The 21,289-nt window shown below is 36.7% G+C and overlaps 1 protein-coding gene and 1 pseudogene across 1 annotated transcript; one reads left to right on the forward strand and one right to left on the reverse strand.

The window, feature by feature from the left end:
- The first annotated feature begins 1,046 nt into the window (after positions 1 to 1,046).
- On the forward strand, positions 1,047 to 3,433 carry LOC124828658 (phytochrome E pseudogene; annotated as a pseudogene).
- Positions 3,434 to 10,410: 6,977 nt separating this feature from the next.
- LOC124828662 (protein NRT1/ PTR FAMILY 5.6-like) lies at positions 10,411 to 17,824 on the reverse strand. The gene is made up of 4 exons (XM_047302017.2): positions 17,604 to 17,824; positions 12,511 to 12,728; positions 11,849 to 12,396; positions 10,411 to 11,528 (listed from the first exon to the last, which is right to left on the reverse strand). Exons 1-4 carry the CDS (start codon positions 17,743 to 17,745, stop codon positions 10,652 to 10,654), a joined length of 1,785 nt encoding a protein of 594 aa, XP_047157973.1. The 5' UTR covers positions 17,746 to 17,824; the 3' UTR covers positions 10,411 to 10,651.
- Positions 17,825 to 21,289: the final 3,465 nt, after the last annotated feature.

The following is a 21,289-nucleotide window of genomic DNA, read 5'->3' on the forward strand; positions in this document are numbered from 1 at the left end:
GGATCCCCTCTAATCATTACCTCCATTTCTCCTTGGGCAAAACTCATAGTTAATTTTATCCAATTGATCTTGACTTCCCCTAATGAAGCTAGCCATGATACACCCAAGATCATATCTACTCCTGTGAGTTCATACAGATAAAATTTTTCCTTCACCTCTACTCCTTTCAGGACCACCAAAATGTTGGGGCAACATTCACCGGAAGTCTTCTTGTTATGAAAGTTTCTAACTCATTCAATCACATGAAAGTTTCTAACTTTAATCAAAGTAAATTCTCAATTAAAATTAAAATTTCTTGGACTCATATCATTTATTTGTTATATAGACTTAACACCATGCTAACTTGCTATAATGTAAAAATCATTATTTTGACTTGATTAAGAAGGAAAAGACATAAATAAAAATAAATCACAACAAAAACAACGTGGTGTTGTGCTCGCTTCCTCTCTTGATCTTGATCGCCCTCGCACTACATGGTATGACGTAGTTCGTGGCTTCGCACATGCCTCATCTCTTAATCTCGCGTGGTAGTGGCTTGTGATATGTTTATGGGTGCTGGTGGTGTCTCTCACGTCGCGCGTTGTGTGATCTATTAGTGTGCGGGGTGTTTTCGATTTTAATTATACACTTAGTCCAATAACATGTGTGTTATAACAGTAAGGCAATATGTTAGGAATAAAAGAAGTTAATTGTTAGTAGAGAAAGGGTATAAATAATAATAGAATAGGTGGAGAGAGGATTATCAGATATTTTACTTTTGGAATAGACTGGACATTTTCCAGTCGAGGAAGGGAGACTTCCTTGGGACACTTATTGTAATTCTGTTTTTCCATACTTTACAGAATTAATGAAATACGTATACATTCATATCTTTTCTACTGTTTGAGTGTTGTGAGAGAGGAGAGTCATTTGTTACGGTTCCCTGCATAAAGGAACCTAACAAATTTGGTCCGACCTGCCAGATCTGTATCGGAGGAGCAAGAGGAGAAGTTCGACACTGTTGGAGGAAGCGCATTGAACTACCTACATTTGAAGGTGTGGATCCCATGGGCTGGATCGCACAGGCAGAGAAATTCTTCGACCTCCAGAACATGACGGAGAAGGAGAAGATGAAGCTCGTCTATAGATGCATGGAGGGAGGTTTAGTGAGCTTTTGGTTTCGCTTCTGGTGGAAGAAAACCACGCATCCGACTTGGAAGATGTTCACCGACGCTTTGACGCGGAGGTTTGGCGGACTAAATCGGGGCACCGTTTGTGAGGAGTTGATAGCGGAGTGACAAGAGGGGAGCGTCGACGAGGACGTCCAGGAGTTGGAAATTCTGGTGTCGCGAGCATCGGGAAAACCAGATCACTCCTCACTTTTTGTCTTTGTTAATCTTTTAGCTAGCATTATAACTGGTGGTGGAACTGTAGGGAAAGGAGGTACGACATGGGGAAGATGTAACTCAAGCTCGGGGACAATCGCGAGGACGGAGACATATCGGGGATCGTCGGAGGTAACTATCAACACCGACGGAGGGCAAAAAGACGAAGAAGATGAGGTAGAGGAGGGTCCCGAAATCGAACAAAAAACCATGGAGTTATCTGTATTATCTACAGGTGGTTTAACGCAGTCTAAAACAATGAAACTGCAAGGAAGAAAGGTATTGGTGTTGATTGACAATAGGGCGAGTCATAACCTTATTTCCTCTAGATTGGTGGAGGAATTAGGGCTGAAAAGTGAGGATACACCCCCTTATAATGTATATTTAGGTGATGGGGCTGCCTTGTCTTATGATGGAAACTACTGGTTGTTAGGTACATCCCCAACTGAAGCACAGGTAAAAGACATTGCATAATGGTTACTTAGTAATCATGGGGATTCAACTGGTTTGACAATAGATAGTTTAGCTGATCCTAGTTATCCAGGTGCTGCTTCACTAGGTTATGCGGTTTGTGGCATGGCCGCGACAAGAATCAATTCAAAACATTTCTTGTTCTGGTTCAGGTCTCACACTGCTAAGGAAGTCAAATGGGGAGGAGCCAAGCATCATCCAGAGGATAGGGATGATGGAGGAAAAATGAACCCAAGATCATCATTCAAAGCTTTTCTTGAAGTAGTCAAAAGCAAAAGTTTGCCTTGGGAAGTGTCAGAAATCAATGATATTCACTCATTACAACTAATGATAAGAGATTCTTTCCATGACACCGAGATCACCGGTCCAAAGACTTCAAACTATGTGCAGAAAACTGACACTTCAACTGGAGTGATGGATGAACTGAGTTCAGTAGCACTTGAAATGGTGAGATTAATCGAGACTGCAACAGTTCCGATTTTTGGGGTTGATTCAGGTGAGGTAATCAATGGATGGAATTCAAAGATTGCTGAACTGACAGGTCTACAAGGCAATATAGCTATGGGGAAATCCATGGTAAATGAAATTATACATGCGGACTCATGTGACACTTTTCAAAATACTCTAAGCAGAGCCTTGCAAGGAGAGGAGGACAAAAGTGTAGAGTTTAAAATAAAGCACTTTGGGCTTCAACAACAACAGAAAGTTGTATATCTCATGGTCAATACTTGCACTAGTAGGGACTACACAGATTCTGTTGTCGGGGTATGCTTTGTAGGTCAAGGCATCACTTATAAGAAAATGGTTCAAGATAAATTCATCAAGTTGGGAGGTGATTACAAAGCAATCGTCCAGAGTCTCAGTCCATTGATTCCACCATATTTTCTTCTAATGAGAGTGCCTGTTGTTCTGAATGGAATGCAGCCATGGAAAGGCTAACTAGTTGGAAAAGGGATGAAGTCATAGAAAAATTGCTTCCTGGTGAAATATTTGGAAGTTTTTGTTGACTAAAAGGTCAAGATACCCTAGCTAATTTTATGATTTTAATATACCGTGGAATAAGTGGCCAAGATTCTAAGAAGTTACCATTTGGATTTTTTGATAGAAATGGAGAATTTGTTGAGAGTTCTATAACAGCAAACAAGAGAATTGATGCTGGTGGGAATATACTTGGTTGTTTTTGCTTCTTGTAGGTTGTAACGCCAGATCTGAATCAGTCCTCTGAAGAACACAAGCCAATAGGCAGAGAAAACATTTATGAATCCAAAGAGTTAGCTTATATACTACAAGAGATTGAAACCATGACTCTAGCTTGGAGTTTGAGCCAAGCGGAATTTGTGGAGGGGGAGACAAAAGAGAGTGACTTAACTCCCAATAAGGAGGGACCTACAGAGGGGAAAGAGCTGTTGGAAGCATTGAAAGACATCAAAGATCATCTTCTCCGGGCTTATAGTTTTGGAAAAGATGTGACCAGAATAAGGGAAGTCAATAGAATCGAAGAAGAATGGAAGACATTGGAGGAGGATTTGCCACCACCCAAGCCTCCATACCAGAATTTGGAGGACGCCACCTGGAAAGAGGAGCATTACCTCAAATAACAGTTCCTTGACTTCAACCTTGAGGACAAGGTTGATTATGAGGGGTAGAGTAATGTTAGGAATAAAAGAAGTTAGTTGTTAGTAGAGAGAGGATATAAATAATAACAAAATAGGTGGAAAGAAGATTATCATATATTTTACTTTTGGAATAGACTGGACATTTTCCAGTGGAGGAAGGGAGGCTTCCTTGGGACACTTATTGTAATTTTGTTTTTCCATACTTTACAGAATTAATGAAATACGTATACATTAATCTCTTTTCTACTGTTTGAGTGTTGTGAGAGAGGAGAGTCATCTGTTACGGTTCCCTACATAAAGGAACCTAACACAATATGTGTTACGACCTGGCGGGTGTACGAGAGAAGAAGATATAGAAGGAATAGAGGAGAGGACGAGCGTCCATCACAGGAGGACGAGCGTCCATCACAGGAGGTAACGAGGGGCGAGGACGAACGCACTCAGCGAGAGGCCGAGCGAGCGGGGCAACAGGGAGTGAGGACGAGCGTCCGGGATGAGCAGAGCGAGGACGAGGACCGAAGAGAAAGGACGAGCGTCATGAACGAACGGAGCATGGACGAACGTCCTGAGACAAGGGGAGACGACGACGAACGTCCAGCTACGTCTAGCTGGCAAGCGGAAGGATAGGCGGGAATTCAGGGGACGTCAGCAGAGTATTACTGTAATAAATACAGTAATAAATAGAGTAAATAAGGACAGAATGATTCTTTCCAGATAATTATAATAAATAGGCAATTATGTTTAATTATAATAAATAGGCAATAGCGATTATTCCTTACCTTTTCTGGGAGGAGTAATTAGTATTAATTAAGGGGGCACCTAGGGCTCAGGATATGTTTTGATTATTGAGGATTATTGTAAGAGAGGTTATGCTCTCGTGTGACTGAAGGAGAACCTGCTCCCAGTCATTGGTTGTGTTTGTGCGTCCTATACCGTTGCAGTAATAAAGGAATTTATTCAGTCATTTCTTTTGTCAGTCGTGAGCTGAGAGATTACGTGATCAGGCACGTAACAATTGGTCCGACCTGCCGGATCCTATTGAAGGAGGAAAGCGTTATGGAAGGAAGACTGAATGCTGTGGAAGGAAGAATGGAGAACCTAGAAATCTCCATGGGCGGACTGGAATCGGCAGTCCAGGAACTAGTGAGGGTGATAGGGGAGCGGGGTCGACGGGGTGATGGACACCTTTCTGGCAGCCAAGGCTCGGTCAATGGAAGAAGGAATGACGAGGAGGAGAGGGATGACGGCGGCTTAGAGGGGGGGCCCCGAGAAGGGCAACCGTACTGGAGGAAGAGGGTCGAGTTACCCGCATTCGAAGGCAACGAGCCTATGAACTGGCTTTATAGGGCGGATAAATTTTTCGAATTGCAAGGGGTACCAGAGGACGAAAAGTTACGCCTGGCCTACATCAGCATGGACGGGATGGCGGGACACTGGTTCCGGTTTTGGAGGGAGAAAGCCAGGAACCAAACGTGGGCCGGATTAAAGGAGGCGTTGGTGGTTCGGTTTGGAGGCAGGAATCGAGGAACGGTCTTCGAGAGGCTGGCATCCTGTAAACAGACAGGGTCCGTGGGAGATTATATACAAGAATTTGAGGTGTTGGTGGGCCAAGCAGAAAAAATACCCGAGGCACAGTTGATGGGGTATTTCATGGCAGGACTGCAGGAGGGGATTCGTAACCAACTCAGGTTGCTGGACCAGAAGGAGTTCATGGACGTCATGAGACTAGCCAGGGACGTGGAGGCGTTCCAAGCTGGAGCGAGAGCAAGCGGGGGAATCGTCAGCAAAGGACAGACATGGGGAAAACCGAGCGGTTCAGTGACAAGGGTGGAGCCTAGCCGCCACACTCAGAACCGAACGGGGACTGCTGAGAAGGAAGGAGGCCCGAGGAGAGAAGGCGAACGCACGTTCCCTAACGCTCAAAACAGGAACGTACGTGACCTGCCGTACGCTGAGTACGTCAAACGTAGGGAGGAAGGGAGGTGTTTCAGGTGTGGAGGACCGTTCGGTCCGGGGCATCGATGTCCCGAAAGGGGACTCCGGATGTTGATATTGGCAGAAGACGAGGAACCGGGAGGGGAAGAAGAGATGGAGGTGGAATTCGAACAAATGGAGCTGTCCGCGTTCTCGGCAGGAGGGCTCACCCAGCCCAGAACGATGAAGCTGCAGGGGCAGATAGGGGCGAAACAGGTTCTGATTCTGATTGACAGTGGCGCCAGTCACAATTTCATAAGCCGGGAATTGGTAGAAGATCTAGCATTACCCGTCGTAGATACACCACCCTACAGGGTGAGTTTGGGGGATGGGCAGCGCAAAGAGACGAGGGGGTGCTGTGAAGCAGTCACGATCCACATGGGAGAGGTTGTGATCAATGAACGCTTTCACCTGTTCGAGTTGGGCGGAGTGGATGTGATACTGGGGGAAGAATGGTTGGCAAAGCTGGGCGAGGTGACCTTAAATTGGGGGCAGCTAACTATGGCGTACGTTCAGGCAGGGCGCACAATGACCATTAAAGGAGACCCAACTCTAACTCGAAGATTGGTGGACCCGGCCGCGTTGCGGAAGATGAAGGAAGTGGAGGTCTGTTGGCTGTTGTGGGAGCTTGGGGAGACAGAGAAGGAGGAGGAGCCAAGACCGTACGTTCAGATAAAAGAAACGTTCGGCCCGGAGTTGACAGGGAGGCAGACGTTCGACATGATGCGAATCTTGGAACGGTACGCGGACGTATTTAACGAACCAAACGGACTACCGCCAGATAGGGGAATGGTTCATCAAATTCCCTTAAAAGAAGGTACGGACCCTGTGAATGTAAGGCCGTACAGATATCCCCATGTAATGAAGGGGGAAATTGAGAAACAGGTAGGGGAGATGTTGAAGGCAGGCGTCATCAGGACGAGCAACAGCCCATATTCGAGCCCTGTAATTCTGGTTAAGAAGAAGGATGGCAGTTGGAGGTTTTGTGTGGACTACAGGGCCTTAAACCGCGCTACTGTACCAGATAAATTCCCTATTCCTTTGATAGAGGAGTTGTTGGACGAACTGAGAGGGGCCAAATACTTTTCAAAGGTAGATTTGAAGTCGGGCTATCACCAGATACGAATGGGAGCAGGAGACATAGAGAAAACGGCCTTCAGGACACACCAGGGACACTACGAATTCATGGTGATGCCGTTCGGCCTAACCAACGCACCAGCCACTTTTCAAAGTGCCATGAACACCCTGTTGCAGCCTTATCTGCGGAAATTCGTACTGGTATTCTTTGATGATATACTGGTATATAGCCGAACTTGGGAGGAGCACTTGGAGCATGTGGGGGTGGTGCTGCGGGAGCTCGTGGCCAATGGATGGGTAGCCAACAGGAAGAAATGCGAATTCGGAAGAACTCAAATAGGTTATTTGGGCCACCGGATATCCGAGAAGGGAGTAGAGATGGACGAAGACAAGGTGCGAGCCGTGTTGGAGTGGGAAAAACCGAAGACGGTGAAGGCCTTGAGGGGCTTCCTGGGTCTGACGGGATATTACAGGAGGTTTGTGAAGGATTATGGAAAGATTGCCAGACCATTAACCGACCTTCTTAAGAAGGGGCAGTTTGCATGGACGACACAAGCAGAGGAGGCCATGTCAAGGTTGAAGAAGGCAATTACAACGGCGCCTGTATTGATTCTGCCTGATTTTGACCAGCCGTTTCACATTGAATGTGACGCATCCGGAAGGGGAATTGGAGCGGTACTCATGCAAGGGAAGCAGCCCATAGCTTTCTTTAGCAAAGCGCTATCTGAGGGTTCATTAGGGAAGTCAATATATGAGAAGGAATTAATGGCGCTGGTTTTGGCCATACAGCACTGGCGGCCGTACCTGCTGGGGCAACGGTTTGTAGTTCACACGGATCAGAGGAGTTTGAAGTACCTTTTGGAGCAACGCATCACCACGCAGAATCAGCAGAATTGGCTGGCCAAGCTCCTGGGATACGACTTTGAGATTGTGTACAAATCAGGGGTGACCAACAAGGTGGCGGACGCCCTATCACGCAAGGATGAGGATGAGCTATTGGAAGAGAAGGAGTTGACGGTGATTGCTCGACCATACTGGCAAGATTTCAGGGAGATCTTGGAAGAAGTCGAGGCGGATGAGGAGTTAAGGAAAGTGATCGACGACTTGAAGAAAGATCCCAATTCCCACCCCTCGTACACCCTGGAGAACGAGCGCTTGCACTATAAGGGGAGGCTCGTGCTATCAGCCAGTTCGGCCTGGGTGCCCAAATTGATAGCCGAATTCCATACCACGCACACAGGAGGCCACTCAGGGGTCTACCGAACGTACCGCAAGGTGGCGCAGTCCCTTTACTGGGTGGGCATGAAGAAAGCCGTGACCGAGTTCGTTGCCAGATGTCTGGTCTGTCAACAACATAAATATTTGACCTCATCTCCGCAAGGGTTGCTGCAACCGTTACCCATTCCCAACGCCATTTGGGAGGAGATAAGTATGGATTTTATTGTCAAATTACCCAAGTCTAGAGGATATGATGCTGTGTTAGTGGTGGTGGATCGTCTCAGCAAATACGGACATTTCATACCCTTAAAACACCCTTATTCTGCACGCACCATAGCCGAAGTCTTTGTGAAGGAGATCGTCCGATTGCATGGGGTGCCGTTATCTATAGTAAGTGACAGGGACCCACTGTTTTTAAGTAATTTTTGGAAGGAGTTGTTCAAATTACAAGGCACTCAACTAAAGATGAGCACCGCCTATCATCCTGAATCGGATGGGCAGACGGAGGTTGTCAACAGGGTCTTGGAGGGGTATTTGAGGTGTTTTTGCTCCGAACAGCCCAAGGGTTTGAGTATCGTATTACCATGGGCGGAATACTGGTACAACACCAGCTACCAAGAGTCAGCCAAGTGCACCCCTTTTGAAACCGTCTATGGGAGGCCGCCTCCATCACTGCACAGGTTCGTTCCAGGGGAAACCTTAGTAGAAGCTGTCAATCAGGAGTTACAAACACGAGACGAAGCACTCCTCCAGCTTAAGTTTCATCTAGCCAGGGCTCAGGAGTTAATGGTGAGGCAGGCCGACAAGGCAAGGAGGCCCTCCCAAGTAAGCGTGGGGGATTGGGTCTACCTGAAGATTAGACCTCACCGACAAACTACGATGCCGTCCCCAGTCCACTCTAAACTGGCCGCACGTTATTTTGGACCGTTCCGGGTCATACAGTAGGTGGGGGCCGTCGCATTTAAACTACAACTGCCAGAGTCCGCCCGGATACACCCAGTGTTCCATGTGTCACAGTTAAAGAAGGCAGTGGGGGATCACAGGGTCGAGCAGGAGTTACCAATAGACTTAGAGATGGAGGAACCGTCTCCACAGCCGGTCAGAGTTTTGGATAAAAGACAGGTGCAACAGGGAGAGGACGAGCGGCTGGAAGTCTTGGTCGAATGGCAAGAGGGAGGTATTGACGGGGCGACATGGGAAGATGCCCTCACCATACAAGATCAATATCCTGACTTCAACCTTGAGGGCAAGGTTGATCTTCAAGGGGTGGGTAATGTTACGACCTGGCGGGTGTACGAGAGAAGAAGATATAGAAGGAATAGAGGAGAGGACGAGCGTCCATCACAGGAGGACGAGCGTCCATCACAGGAGGTAACGAGGGGCGAGGACGAACGCACTCAGCGAGAGGCCGAGCGAGCGGGGCAACAGGGAGTGAGGACGAGCGTCCGGGATGAGCAGAGCGAGGACGAGGACCGAAGAGAAAGGACGAGCGTCATGAACGAACGGAGCATGGACGAACGTCCTGAGACAAGGGGAGACGACGACGAACGTCCAGCTACGTCTAGCTGGCAAGCGGAAGGATAGGCGGGAATTCAGGGGACGTCAGCAGAGTATTACTGTAATAAATACAGTAATAAATAGAGTAAATAAGGACAGAATGATTCTTTCCAGATAATTATAATAAATAGGCAATTATGTTTAATTATAATAAATAGGCAATAGCGATTATTCCTTACCTTTTCTGGGAGGAGTAATTAGTATTAATTAAGGGGGCACCTAGGGCTCAGGATATGTTTTGATTATTGAGGATTATTGTAAGAGAGGTTATGCTCTCGTGTGACTGAAGGAGAACCTGCTCCCAGTCATTGGTTGTGTTTGTGCGTCCTATACCGTTGCAGTAATAAAGGAATTTATTCAGTCATTTCTTTTGTCAGTCGTGAGCTGAGAGATTACGTGATCAGGCACGTAACAATATGCCTTTTTTTTTCAAACAGGTCGCGGGCTGACTTATGTTTACTTGCATGCTAGCCTCTCTTGAACCGCAGGCTAGTCCGACGAGTTGGTGGATTTTCAGCATCAGGCTACTCTAGGATGATGGGTTGAAATTATTGACCCGACTCACCTATTTTATATTGGGTTGACATGTTAATCCGACAAATTTGACCCACTTTATCACTCTTACTATTAACTCTTTTTCTTAGTTTTTTTTAAAACAAGAATCATATAGAATATTTTCAATTTGCTTTACATTAGTTTTCATCTTTAAATTTTTATCATTTTCGAATCTTAATCTTTAGGAATCATCCTTTTTATTTGTTTATCAAATTTTTTATTCAAGTACACTATATTCAAAGTTTATTTTGTATATTAGAAATTTGCCACAAATTTAAAAGCTTTTTCAATCATATGAATAAGAATTTACTAAAATATCCAACTTTAATAAAACATAAATTGAATTCATAACAAAAAATATCTTATACTTTTATTCTAAAATCTTAAAATATTGAGTTTATGAATTTTTTTTATAAGATATTCAGTTTTGTTCATGTCTATCAATGAGATTTCAAATCATGCTTAAATTTTCAATACATACTACTCTATTGTTTGTTTAGGTATGTAAGGCATATTTAAATATCAAATTAGTCTAGTCAGTAAGTAACAAAAAGAAAAATACGACAAACGAGATAATATGTGGAAACGTGAATGACAACTTTTTGAAATGGAAACTACACACATAATCTTATTGTCATATTACATGATACCATAAACAACTAAAACAAAAACTAAAACTCTTGGGCTAGGATCATAAGCTAGTTGAAGCTTAAGATGAAATTTAAGGATTCTAACAGTAGAAATAATAAGTATATTTTGTTCATCGGTTGAAGAAACCTAGGTGGTGACTTGTGCTGAATAGAATTAATTTTCACGAATTCAGACTCTAACATCTGCTTTACCATCATCACTTTTGTCTTCATAACAATCAGCCACGGCTAACTTCTGTACATTCTTGTAGTTATACTTGCGAGCAAAGAACACAAACATGAACAAGTTCAATGTGGTGATCAGTGCCAGAAGCCAAAAGAATTTGTCCAAGCGGCTAGAATTCAAATCCTTACCAAACCAACTCTTCCCACTCTTACTTGTCACATGATCAACAATCGTTATCAACACACTGCTTAGAAAACTTGCAGCCCCAATCACACTAAGGTAGAGTGCTATTCCCAAGCTTCTCATTGAGTCTGGCACTTGGTCATAGAAATACTCTTGCAAGCCCACAAGAGCAAACCCATCACCAACTCCAATGATTATAAATTGTGGGCCCAACCAAAAGACACTCATTGATAAAGAACCCTTTATTGGTCCATTCATCTCAACAGCATCAAGCCTCTTTCTTTCTACCAAAGCTGCTACTATCATTGAGAGAACTGAGAAAACCATTCCAATACCAATCCTTTGGAGGATGTTGATTCCTCTTTCATTTCCTGTTAGCTTTCTTAGGGTTGGCACAAGGACATTGTCATACAGAATCACCGCAGATATCATCCCAAGAGCAGCAAGAGTGAAAATTGAAGCTGGAGGGACCTCAAACCCATTGCCTAATTTTCTGTTCATGATGGCACCTTGCTTGATGAAGAAAGTGGAGGTTTGTGCAGCACAGATTCCAAATGGTAAAGTGAACACCCAAATGGGGATCATGTTGATTATAAGCTTCAGTTCTTCGACCTTAGTCACTGTTGCAAGTCTCCAAGGACTCTGTTTCCCTTCTACGTTCCCTTCATTTTCAGTGATTGCTGCCTTGTCAAGAAATCTGGCAGAACAAATCAAAGGAAAAATCTTTTAATTACTTAAAATGCACACAATAAAACTATCTGTTTTTGAATCATCATATTTAAAATACTATCCGTTTTTGAATTTGAAACTCTTGTTAAGATTTGTTCTTAAAAAACGTATAGGAGAATTGAAGGAAGAAAATATGTTCCAATTATCTTTCACTTCAAAGTTTAAACAATAGTTCTAACGCAGAACTATTGGATATATGGAAACATTTTCGTTACAGAGAAAGTCTATTTCTTATGTGTGCCTCTAAATTGATCTTTCTCAAAGTAATGATTGAGATTTTGTACTTACCTGAGTTTCTTGGTGTGAACCAGAAATCTTTCACCATTGCTTTCAGCCTTGGAAAGTTCATACAATTGAGTTGAACTGGAAGGATATGGAAGCTTTCTTTTGGAAATAGCAGCAACAAGAACCTGCAACATAGGAGTCAAGGGGCTCCCAGTTGGTGTCGTATAACGATAATAAGGCCTTCCTATCAAGAAAATGAGCAAAGAGATAGCCATGACAACTGTGAGGATGATATAAGCAGCCCCCCAATTGATACGTTCTTGTGCATACACAATCACAGTCACTCCCAGAATGATTCCACTGCACAACCCACTGTTCCACCAGTTGAAAAAGGACATTTTTTGCCTTCTTTCTTTAGCATTGTTATCATCAAATTGATCAGCACCAAAGCTTTCCAAGGAAGGTTTATGCCCCCCTGTACCTATGGATATCAGATAGATCCCTAGGAAGAAAGCCACTTCGTGAATCCTCCTAGGTTCGATGCATGTAGCCCCATGATCACATGGCTTCAACCCCGGTAAGAACCATGACAGAGAAAGCAGAACCAAACCCTGTGGTGTTTTTGCCACACATAAACAGTCAACATCAATATATTGTTATAATGCTCAAGAGAAAACAACACCATAAGACAAGAGAAATGAATGATGATGATTCAGATTGATTACCATGAGATAAACAATGCACGATGCTATCACAGTGCAGTAACGGCCCAAGTAAGCATCAGCTAGGAATCCTCCTAACAATGGCATCAAGGTGGTAACACCAGACCAGTAGTTCACATTCTTAACTGCTGTCTTAAGGTCTTGATGAATAACTTTTGTAAGGTAAAGAACCAAACTAGTTGCTATTCCGAAGTAGCTCAATCTCTCACTAAATTCAATTGCTGCAAATCAAAATAAAAAGTATGTGCTTATGTTATTTATCATCAATATTCATCATCATATTATTATCAACAGATATTTGGATTGGATATGTTTTCTTTCTCTTCAAGCTATTCGTTCTAAATTAAATTATAAAATATTTAATCTATACACTTTAATGAAAGTAATGTAAAAGTTATCTTAAAACAATATGTAGAAATGTTTCTCATGCGACAAACAAGTTCTATAATGAACTGTAATACAACTTCTGCATGCATGTTGTTTGTTTGTTAGAAAAAATGTTTTCCATTACTTTCAAAAAATATGAATAAGAAATATTTTATAACTTAATTTAAAGTGAAAAAGCATTATTTTATATTAGCTTGAGAAAACGAATATATTTAATTTTTATTATTTTATTATTGTTGAGAAGCATGAACTCAGTTTATGAATATAGGCATGGTAGGTGGAGCAGTTAAGGAGTGATTGTTAGCTTTGTAGATTCAAGCAAACGGTTTCAAGAAATGCTTCCATTCTCATGATTGAAAATATCACATGAGAAAAGGCTGGAAAGAGAACAAGCATCCTGAACCAGTAATCCTAATCTACATATCGAATAGCTTTTTCGAGTGAAAAAAAAAAAAAACCAAGCATGCGGGCACAGTATATTCTTGTTCAATGATTTTGGCACGCACAATATGCGTAAGAATAATAAACTTTTGAGTTATCATACAGGACAAGACAACCCATTATCTCGTAACCTTTTTACGATGATTTTTGTTCTATTGATATCTATTAAATAACTTTTATTCTAATCATTATATTATTTTTCTAGTTTAATATTTCCTTATTAAAAGGTAATTGACATGTGATTGTTCCAAAGCTAATGGTTTTAGAAAAAAAAAAAACTATTTCGCTAAACCTTTCAATTTTGTTTAGAATTTTGAAACTTTCAATTACACAATCAGTGAGAAAAATAACTTTATTGTCATTATCTAGAATTTTCTATATAGAAAAGTCTTTTTCATATAAAAAACTTTTTACTTTTAAATGATTTAAAATTTATATATAAAGTCATGAATACCATGTGTATGGACAAATAGGGAATTTTGAACCACTGATTTGAATACAGGCTGTAGTGTTCTTTCTTATCTACTTAAAATAACACTCATTATCCAGTTTGAGAGGAGAGTGGAGCATCTTTCTTACTATTAATAGTGAATTATAATGGCAATTTTGTGTGGTTCATATGCATTATCTTTAATAATAATGGTATTAAAATATATCTAGTTGTAGGAAGGGGACCCACCTATTTGAAGGTTGTGGTAGTCTTCTTGACCATTTGAGTGCATGAGAATTATCTGTCTGGGTACTATCCCAATAATATTCTTATTTCTTTATTTGCAGTGTGCCTAATAATTAGGGTTGAATATCTACGGATATATACCGTTGAACATTCAAGATTAGGAAGGCAAACATGTATGTAGTTTTTTCCTGATGAAGCTCTAAACATAACAAGTAGTGGTTGCTTCTAATAACCATATCAAATTATTAAGAATCTACTTTGTAAAAAGATAATTGTTACATTATTTATAGAAGCATTAAATAAGAACTAAATTTAAATATGGGAATTCATTAGTCTTTATATTAACTAAATTAAATATTATTTTAAAGTAAAATTTATTGATGTTTAAAATGATTTCTATTATTAATAAAAAATTATAATTGATTTATAAATTAGAATTCAAATTAATCTCTAAAATTAAAGTTTATTTTAAATACTAATAATTCTTTATTTATAAAATGGTTTCTAATTTAGTCAATATAATAACTAATTATTCTTGTTTATATATTTGATTACTATTTAATGAGTTTTTAGTATATATATATATATATATATATATATATATATATATATATATATATATATATATATATATATATATATATATATATATATATATATATATATAGAGAGAGAGAGAGAGAGAGAGAGAGAGAGAGAGAGAGAGAGAGAGAGAGATAGATAGATAGATAATAGATAGATAGATAGATAGTAAATAACATGATAAATTTAATAAATATTAATATAATAAATTTCAATATCATAATATAGAGTAAATTTAAATTTAAGTTATTCTTACAAAATTTCATTTATAGAATAAAAATTATCTTCATCTTTATATTTTAGTTTGTCTTTTATTGTACATGATGTGAAATTTCGAGTACTTGTGTTTTGATTTTTTTCTATCTATACATATGTTTAAAAACTAAATTGTTAATATGAAAAAAAAAATCTAAGCATTGAAGGAGAATAAACGATTAAAGGTAATGAGTAAATAAATTATTAATATGGTTATTGATAAATTATTAAAAAATTTTAAAAAAATGAAACAGATGAGATCTACGATTTGAATTTGAGGGAATAAAGTATTTTTGTTATAATATCACTAGTATATTTCAATAAAAAAATAAATCTGTATATAAAAACAATAAATATTCAGTCAAAAAATCATGTATAGAATCTTTCATGACACTCGGATTCTCTCTTGATTATGGGATTTTTTTACTCGTTCTATTGTATTTTCAAATAATATTATTATTTCACTGTTTTTTCAAGTTGCACTAATTTTTAAAATATCAAAATCAATATAATTTAAAAACACAGTAAAATATAGTAAAAAAAAATCCAAATTTTATGATTGCGGATTTTAAGAATCTAATGTATTAAATTAGTACCAAGTACATATGTTAATATAATATATGGTATGCATGTATAACATTGATATTATTTACAATATACAATACATAAAAAATTCATTACATAACACTTTTCGAGTAGTGAATCTCTATCCTTTGTATATAGGAATTTTTTAAACTCCTAATGGGATAGGTATCATGAAACACTTTGGAAGTACTGCATTTTCGTGAATCATAGGAAAAAGTCTTCCACCATCTAAACATGGTCGGTAGGATTGAATTAAAGGTCGACTTTTTTTCCAAATACTTTAAAATAAAAATTAAATAATTTTTTTGTAAACTAAAATTAAAATTTCTATAAGTTTTTTTAACAAATTAATACATGCATAATTAATTTAGATAATTAAGAAGTTACTCTTAACAAAATACTAATGGATAAAGTGATTCTTGTGTGCTAAAATATAAAAAAAAAAATTATCATTTCCTAATTTTCAAAGTATAGAAAACGTGGCATATTCAGAAAATAGTTTGTGATGATAAATACGCATGCAAATAAAGTATATTTAACTAATATATTCGTTGCCTAAAGTTAATATTCATCACACAAAAAGGTGTTAAAACGCTTATAAAATAAACCCGCCGTATCAACATGGTGTTTAAAACTTTTAGCTCAGCTTACATACTAAGTCAGAATATAATTTATTAATATGGAGCACCTCGCACGAGCTTTTACATTCAATAATTAACTCATTTGGTGAAAATTTAAATAATAAATTAATACAAAAAGTAGTTGACCATATAAAAAGTTTTAAATACTTTTGATGTATTTTAATAAGCTTCCATTTTTACCTGTTTGGTCATTCAAATTACTAAACTATTCACTGTATAATTATATATAAATAGTCTTTTCGTATATAGATTATTTGGATTCAGCTTCCCTAGAATAAAAAGATATAGCTATAATTATATATATATATATATATATATATATATATATATATTTATATATAATATGATATCCTTAGACCTCTTTGGCTATATTTAAGTGTGTGAAATTAGTTATATAAGATTTTAGTAAATAGAACATGATATTTCAATTGGAGATAAAAAATCAATAATAAAAATAACTTAAGAATATTTTCGTCGTGTGAATGAATTGAAAACTGGAAACTTAAGTTTAGTATTAGTTGAAAGGTCAAAATCAAACTTTTAATTATGTTTGATTTGATAAATGAATTAGCTTTGAGTTAATAATTCTAAACTTTATAAGAAGCTCATCGTGTTACGCGTATAGTTGATTTTCAAATAAACAATTGATAAAATTAAATAAATATATAATATAATCTAAAACTAAGCACATCATGAATAGTTATTTTCTAAAACTGTACCATGTTACTTTATTTTAAAGTGGATTCCCCTCAATTAGTAGCCAGATTCAACTTCCAGTTTCGTTTTATTGCTAAGATTAATTGTATGATTAAAAATGGTTTCCTCATATCACAGAACACTTAAAAGTCTTTAAATTTTACATCGGTATTAAAAATGTGACGAAAATGTTTACTAGAGATGTTGACTCAAGTTAAAATTGGATAAAAATACAAATCAATAGAAAAAACAAAAAAAAAAGTGATATTTTTTAATACTTGAGCTTTAAATAAATTAATAAATTATTATCAATAAACATTTAAAACACTACTTAGGTATTCAATAAATTTAAATCCTTCAAAAATACGATAAAAATATATCTATATATAACATGAAATATTTTAATTTGAAAAACATTATATTATCAATTTGAATAGTACTAAGAAGACTAATTAGCTTTTTACATAACCACTTTTAGTTTACGAATATTTCATATAAAATAAAATTATTTTATATAACTGAGTTTAAATATTATTTTATAAGTATTTTAAATTATTTATAAAATTCAAAGATTTCTTATAATTTATAATATTTTTGAAGACTTCATAATATGAATTTGTAATGTATAAATAAATATGAAATTTTATTTTATAATTTTTTTAAGGTTGAATTAAATTTAAAATTTAGTAATTAAATTTTAATTGAAAATATAAAAATATTTTTGAAAAATTGTGAAAAAGTACAAATGGGTGAATCAAAGTAGCTTACAAAGAGTAAAGAAGAAAAGATTGAGTACTGTTATGAATAATGGTGCTCTGAGAAGTGTTCCTTACCGATAATGAAAAGAGAAGATCTCCACGAACCAGTTGAAGCTCTCAGCGGAACTCTTCCTTTGTGATCCAAAGAAGAATCAAGAACCCATTTCATTTCATCGTTAATTTCATCGCAATTTGCATCTTCTTTGTTCTTCTCCATGAAGGTTGCAAGTAGAATACTAGCTTTCTTTGTCCAAGTGTTTGGTGAGTATTGGATTTTTGTGGTTATTGCATTGAGAAGCATCACCATGGACCCTCCTTATATAGGAGAAGATAATTGCCTCTTTGACCCACCGGCTTTGCTGAGGCAGGGTTTGAAAATATTGAAATCTCTTGAAAAATTGCGGTTTGGGACAAGGACCTCTTTATTTATTTTATATTTTAAATAATGTATTGAAGGAATATTGGCACAATTTTACTGGCTACGTGTTAATCCTTAGTTATAATAATATATTTATGAAATCATTTAGTTTTTTTATAATATTTTAATGTAAGATTTTATTCTTTTTTATGTTTATAAAATTATAAAGTTGGGTCTTGCACTGAAAAGTATATTTTTAACCTTTATTTTTTAAGAAATGTCAGGACATTTGTTTAATACATGGTTAAGAAGCGACAGAATCTAACGTTCTGAAACAAAATACATAAAATGAATGTATTGTATAAAACTGAAATATTGTTTTTTTATGTCTTGCGTGTTTGCAAAGTATTAGAAGATTATCTACATATTTAAAATATAAAAGGTATATCCTCTTAAATGTATATAAAAAATATTTTGGTTTTAAAGGTTAAATTTCGTTTCACAAAATTAACTTGAGTTTTCAAGAAGAAAGTTGAAAAAAATTAAGTACAAGGATTAAATATGTTTTTCATTTTAAAATTACATTATAAATATTAAGTTGTTATTATGTGGAAACAGAATATTACATTAGAGTGTAATATAATTTTTACATGTTACTCGTGGGAGAGAATAACAAAACTCAAATATATTTAAGAACAAAACTCACGTTAATAGATATTTATTTGAATGTTTGATTTTTTTTTAAGTAAAAAAGTAGGCCGTATTTCAGTATATCTTTGACTTTCAGAGAGAAGTTTTGGACAAATTAGATTTTCAATATTGAAACAACCTTGTATATTGCTAAAGAAAATTTAGTGGAAATCTTTGTTGAATTCCGTTGTTTGTCAAAATTTGTCATGAGAGATATAATACTGATATTAGTGTTTAGCATGTTAGAAAAAAAGAAAATCCTTTAACTAAAAAAATGTGATGATAGATTTGGAAGAAATACCCTAAGGCCTTAAAATTGAAGCCATATAAAGATGCTCTTAACTTGTTCTTGGAAAACGTCATTGTTGTAATGGGAATAACATTCGACCCATTTTGCTGCATAGGACCACGGCACTGTTCAATTGGCGAAAGATTTTCGTGTCATGAAGTCGGTGAAGAAAAAAGTTGTTTAAACATCTCACAGTTATGTCGACTCTTGTGTTGATGGAGTACGTTCAACAATTATCTTATATATTGAAATATAAGTAAGAGAAAAATAGTATATGTTGATACTTTATCTAGAAGATATGCTTTCTTTGCAATTTTGGAAATTAAACTTTTAGAATGTGATGATTAAGGAGTAGTAGTTGTATGAAAAATGATGACGACTTTTCTTCAATTTTTAAATAATGCTCTAAAGGATCTCATGAAAGACTTTTCATACAAAGTGTATTTTCTTTTAAAGGTAAAAACACATGTATTTTTCAAATATCTTAAAGAGAACACTCACGAAGATGTTGTCATGTAATATTTTGTTATTAATAAAACTTTAGAAATCTTAAAAGAATATTTTTATCACTCTCATCTATTATGAAAAGATATTTCAAACTTTTGAGGAAAATATAAAAATTGTGAAAAGGCCAACTTTCAAAGTCTTATATAATGAATTGCATACATTCTTCCTAATTTTATAGGACAAAGATTGTCTAAATACTATAGGTTAAGATAAGATCGTCTAAACGCTTTGTGTTAAGATATGATTGTTCAAGTAAACTTAGTTTTGAAATTTAACAAAGCGTCTTAACGAAATAACATCTTATAACATGAACTATCTAGTTTATTAAATGCAAGCGCTAAATGCTATATTAAAATTATCTTAAACTCTATAAGTTACTCAAACAAACAATGTCTAAACGATAGTACACGTATAATGCCTAAACGATTAGGATCGTTTAACGCTTTATTACATGTACATTGTAGTACCTTTTTGTTTGGTATGTTGTGCTCTCTTTTTCTGTGTAGATCATATCAGTACACTACCTTTATTTAAAAGCTACATCAAAATCAAAAGAACGTTTAGAAACATGAAGATTTTCTAGGAATGTTTACTTCATCCTTTCTATCTATCTATTCCGTACACAACACATTGCCTCTACAAAACGCAACATAACTTGTAACCTGGTCCAAAAGACTACATCTCTACGTGAAAGTCAAAAGCTTTGAGTAACAAATCTTTTTCAAAGAAACATATATAACGAATCTAAGAATCAAGAATTATAACTGAATACTCTCTTGTTGTTATTCTTTAAAAAGCTTACATCATCTAACGCTTTGAAAAAGAAAAATTTCAAAGCACTTTGTTGAATGTGTTCTTATAATCTATAAAGCACTTTGTTGTTTTCTTTCAGACGTGAAGTAAAATATTTATAAGTTTAACTCAGTGGAGTCATCTAGTCAGTTAGACTAGTTCATACAACGAATGGTTATACTCATCCTAACCAGTTGCGTTAGTTGTATACCATGAGTGGTTAAATTTGTTGTAATCCTTTGTGATTAGTGGAACCCCTTAGAAGTGCTTAAGGAAGGACTAAACGTAGCTCAATTTGGAGCGAACCATGATAAAAATAAGCATGCTTTATTGCTTTTGGTTTTGGAGCGAACTAGGATAAAAATGCTTTTGCTTAGTTACCCAAGTGTTTAATAGATGGATTGAGACCTTTATGTCCTCATATTTCTAGATCGATCGTGACTCAATAAATCCATGTAATTCTTATTTGTTTTTCTCCAAACTCAATTTATCCTTATACCTAACACAAATGAGTTATATGTTAAATGTAATTATTATAATATGGAAGATATACACCAAAATTGTATGTCTTACATGACCCGTAGTTGTATGATTAAATGATTAACGTAAAGGCTCCACCAACAATCTCCAATGTGTGTGGTAAGAAAATGTACAACGGGACAACAATAGTATAACTTTGAATACTTTGATTTCTCATAAATCTACAAGGGTTTCCTCCTCAACCTAGGTAATATGATCATCATTTGAGATATGAGATCATCCTTAACTTCTACCATGTTATCATCATGCATAACATGTTATCTCATAACCTGTTTATCAAGATGTACAAAAAAATATTAAATAAAGACAAAACATTAGTTCAACATTGATAGAAAATATAATAGTAAAAGTTATTCATGACATCAAGCTATGACTCCTAGATAAATTTTAAACTTAGCATCATCTAGACCTGGGTCCGATGCCTTACTAAATTAGGATCAATGTCAATTAATGTCATCTCCACTACAATTTGTCATATAGTTACATGAGACAATTAGATGACAGGTCAATTTGGTTTTCACTATCAGATCTAGAAGTCACCATAATATTGAAAAATAAGAATGTCAATAATCGTTTTTAGAAAAT

Source organism: Vigna umbellata, chromosome 11, assembly GCF_029865625.1.
Source record: "Vigna umbellata cultivar VRB3 chromosome 11, Vumbellata_1.0, whole genome shotgun sequence".
Classification (NCBI taxonomy): Eukaryota; Viridiplantae; Streptophyta; class Magnoliopsida; order Fabales; family Fabaceae; genus Vigna; species Vigna umbellata.

Bases quoted from the DNA above. Each gene is read 5' to 3' on its own strand.
- LOC124828662 (XM_047302017.2), bottom strand. From the start codon at position 17,745: ATGGAGAAGAACAAAGAAGATGCAAATTGCGATGAAATTAACGATGAA. The intron at 12,397-12,510 runs GTAATCAATCTG...AAAACACCACAG, and splicing joins CGTGCATTGTTTATCTCATG to GGTTTGGTTCTGCTTTCTCT. The intron at 11,529-11,848 runs GTAAGTACAAAA...TTGTTCTGCCAG, and splicing joins GTTCACACCAAGAAACTCAG to ATTTCTTGACAAGGCAGCAA.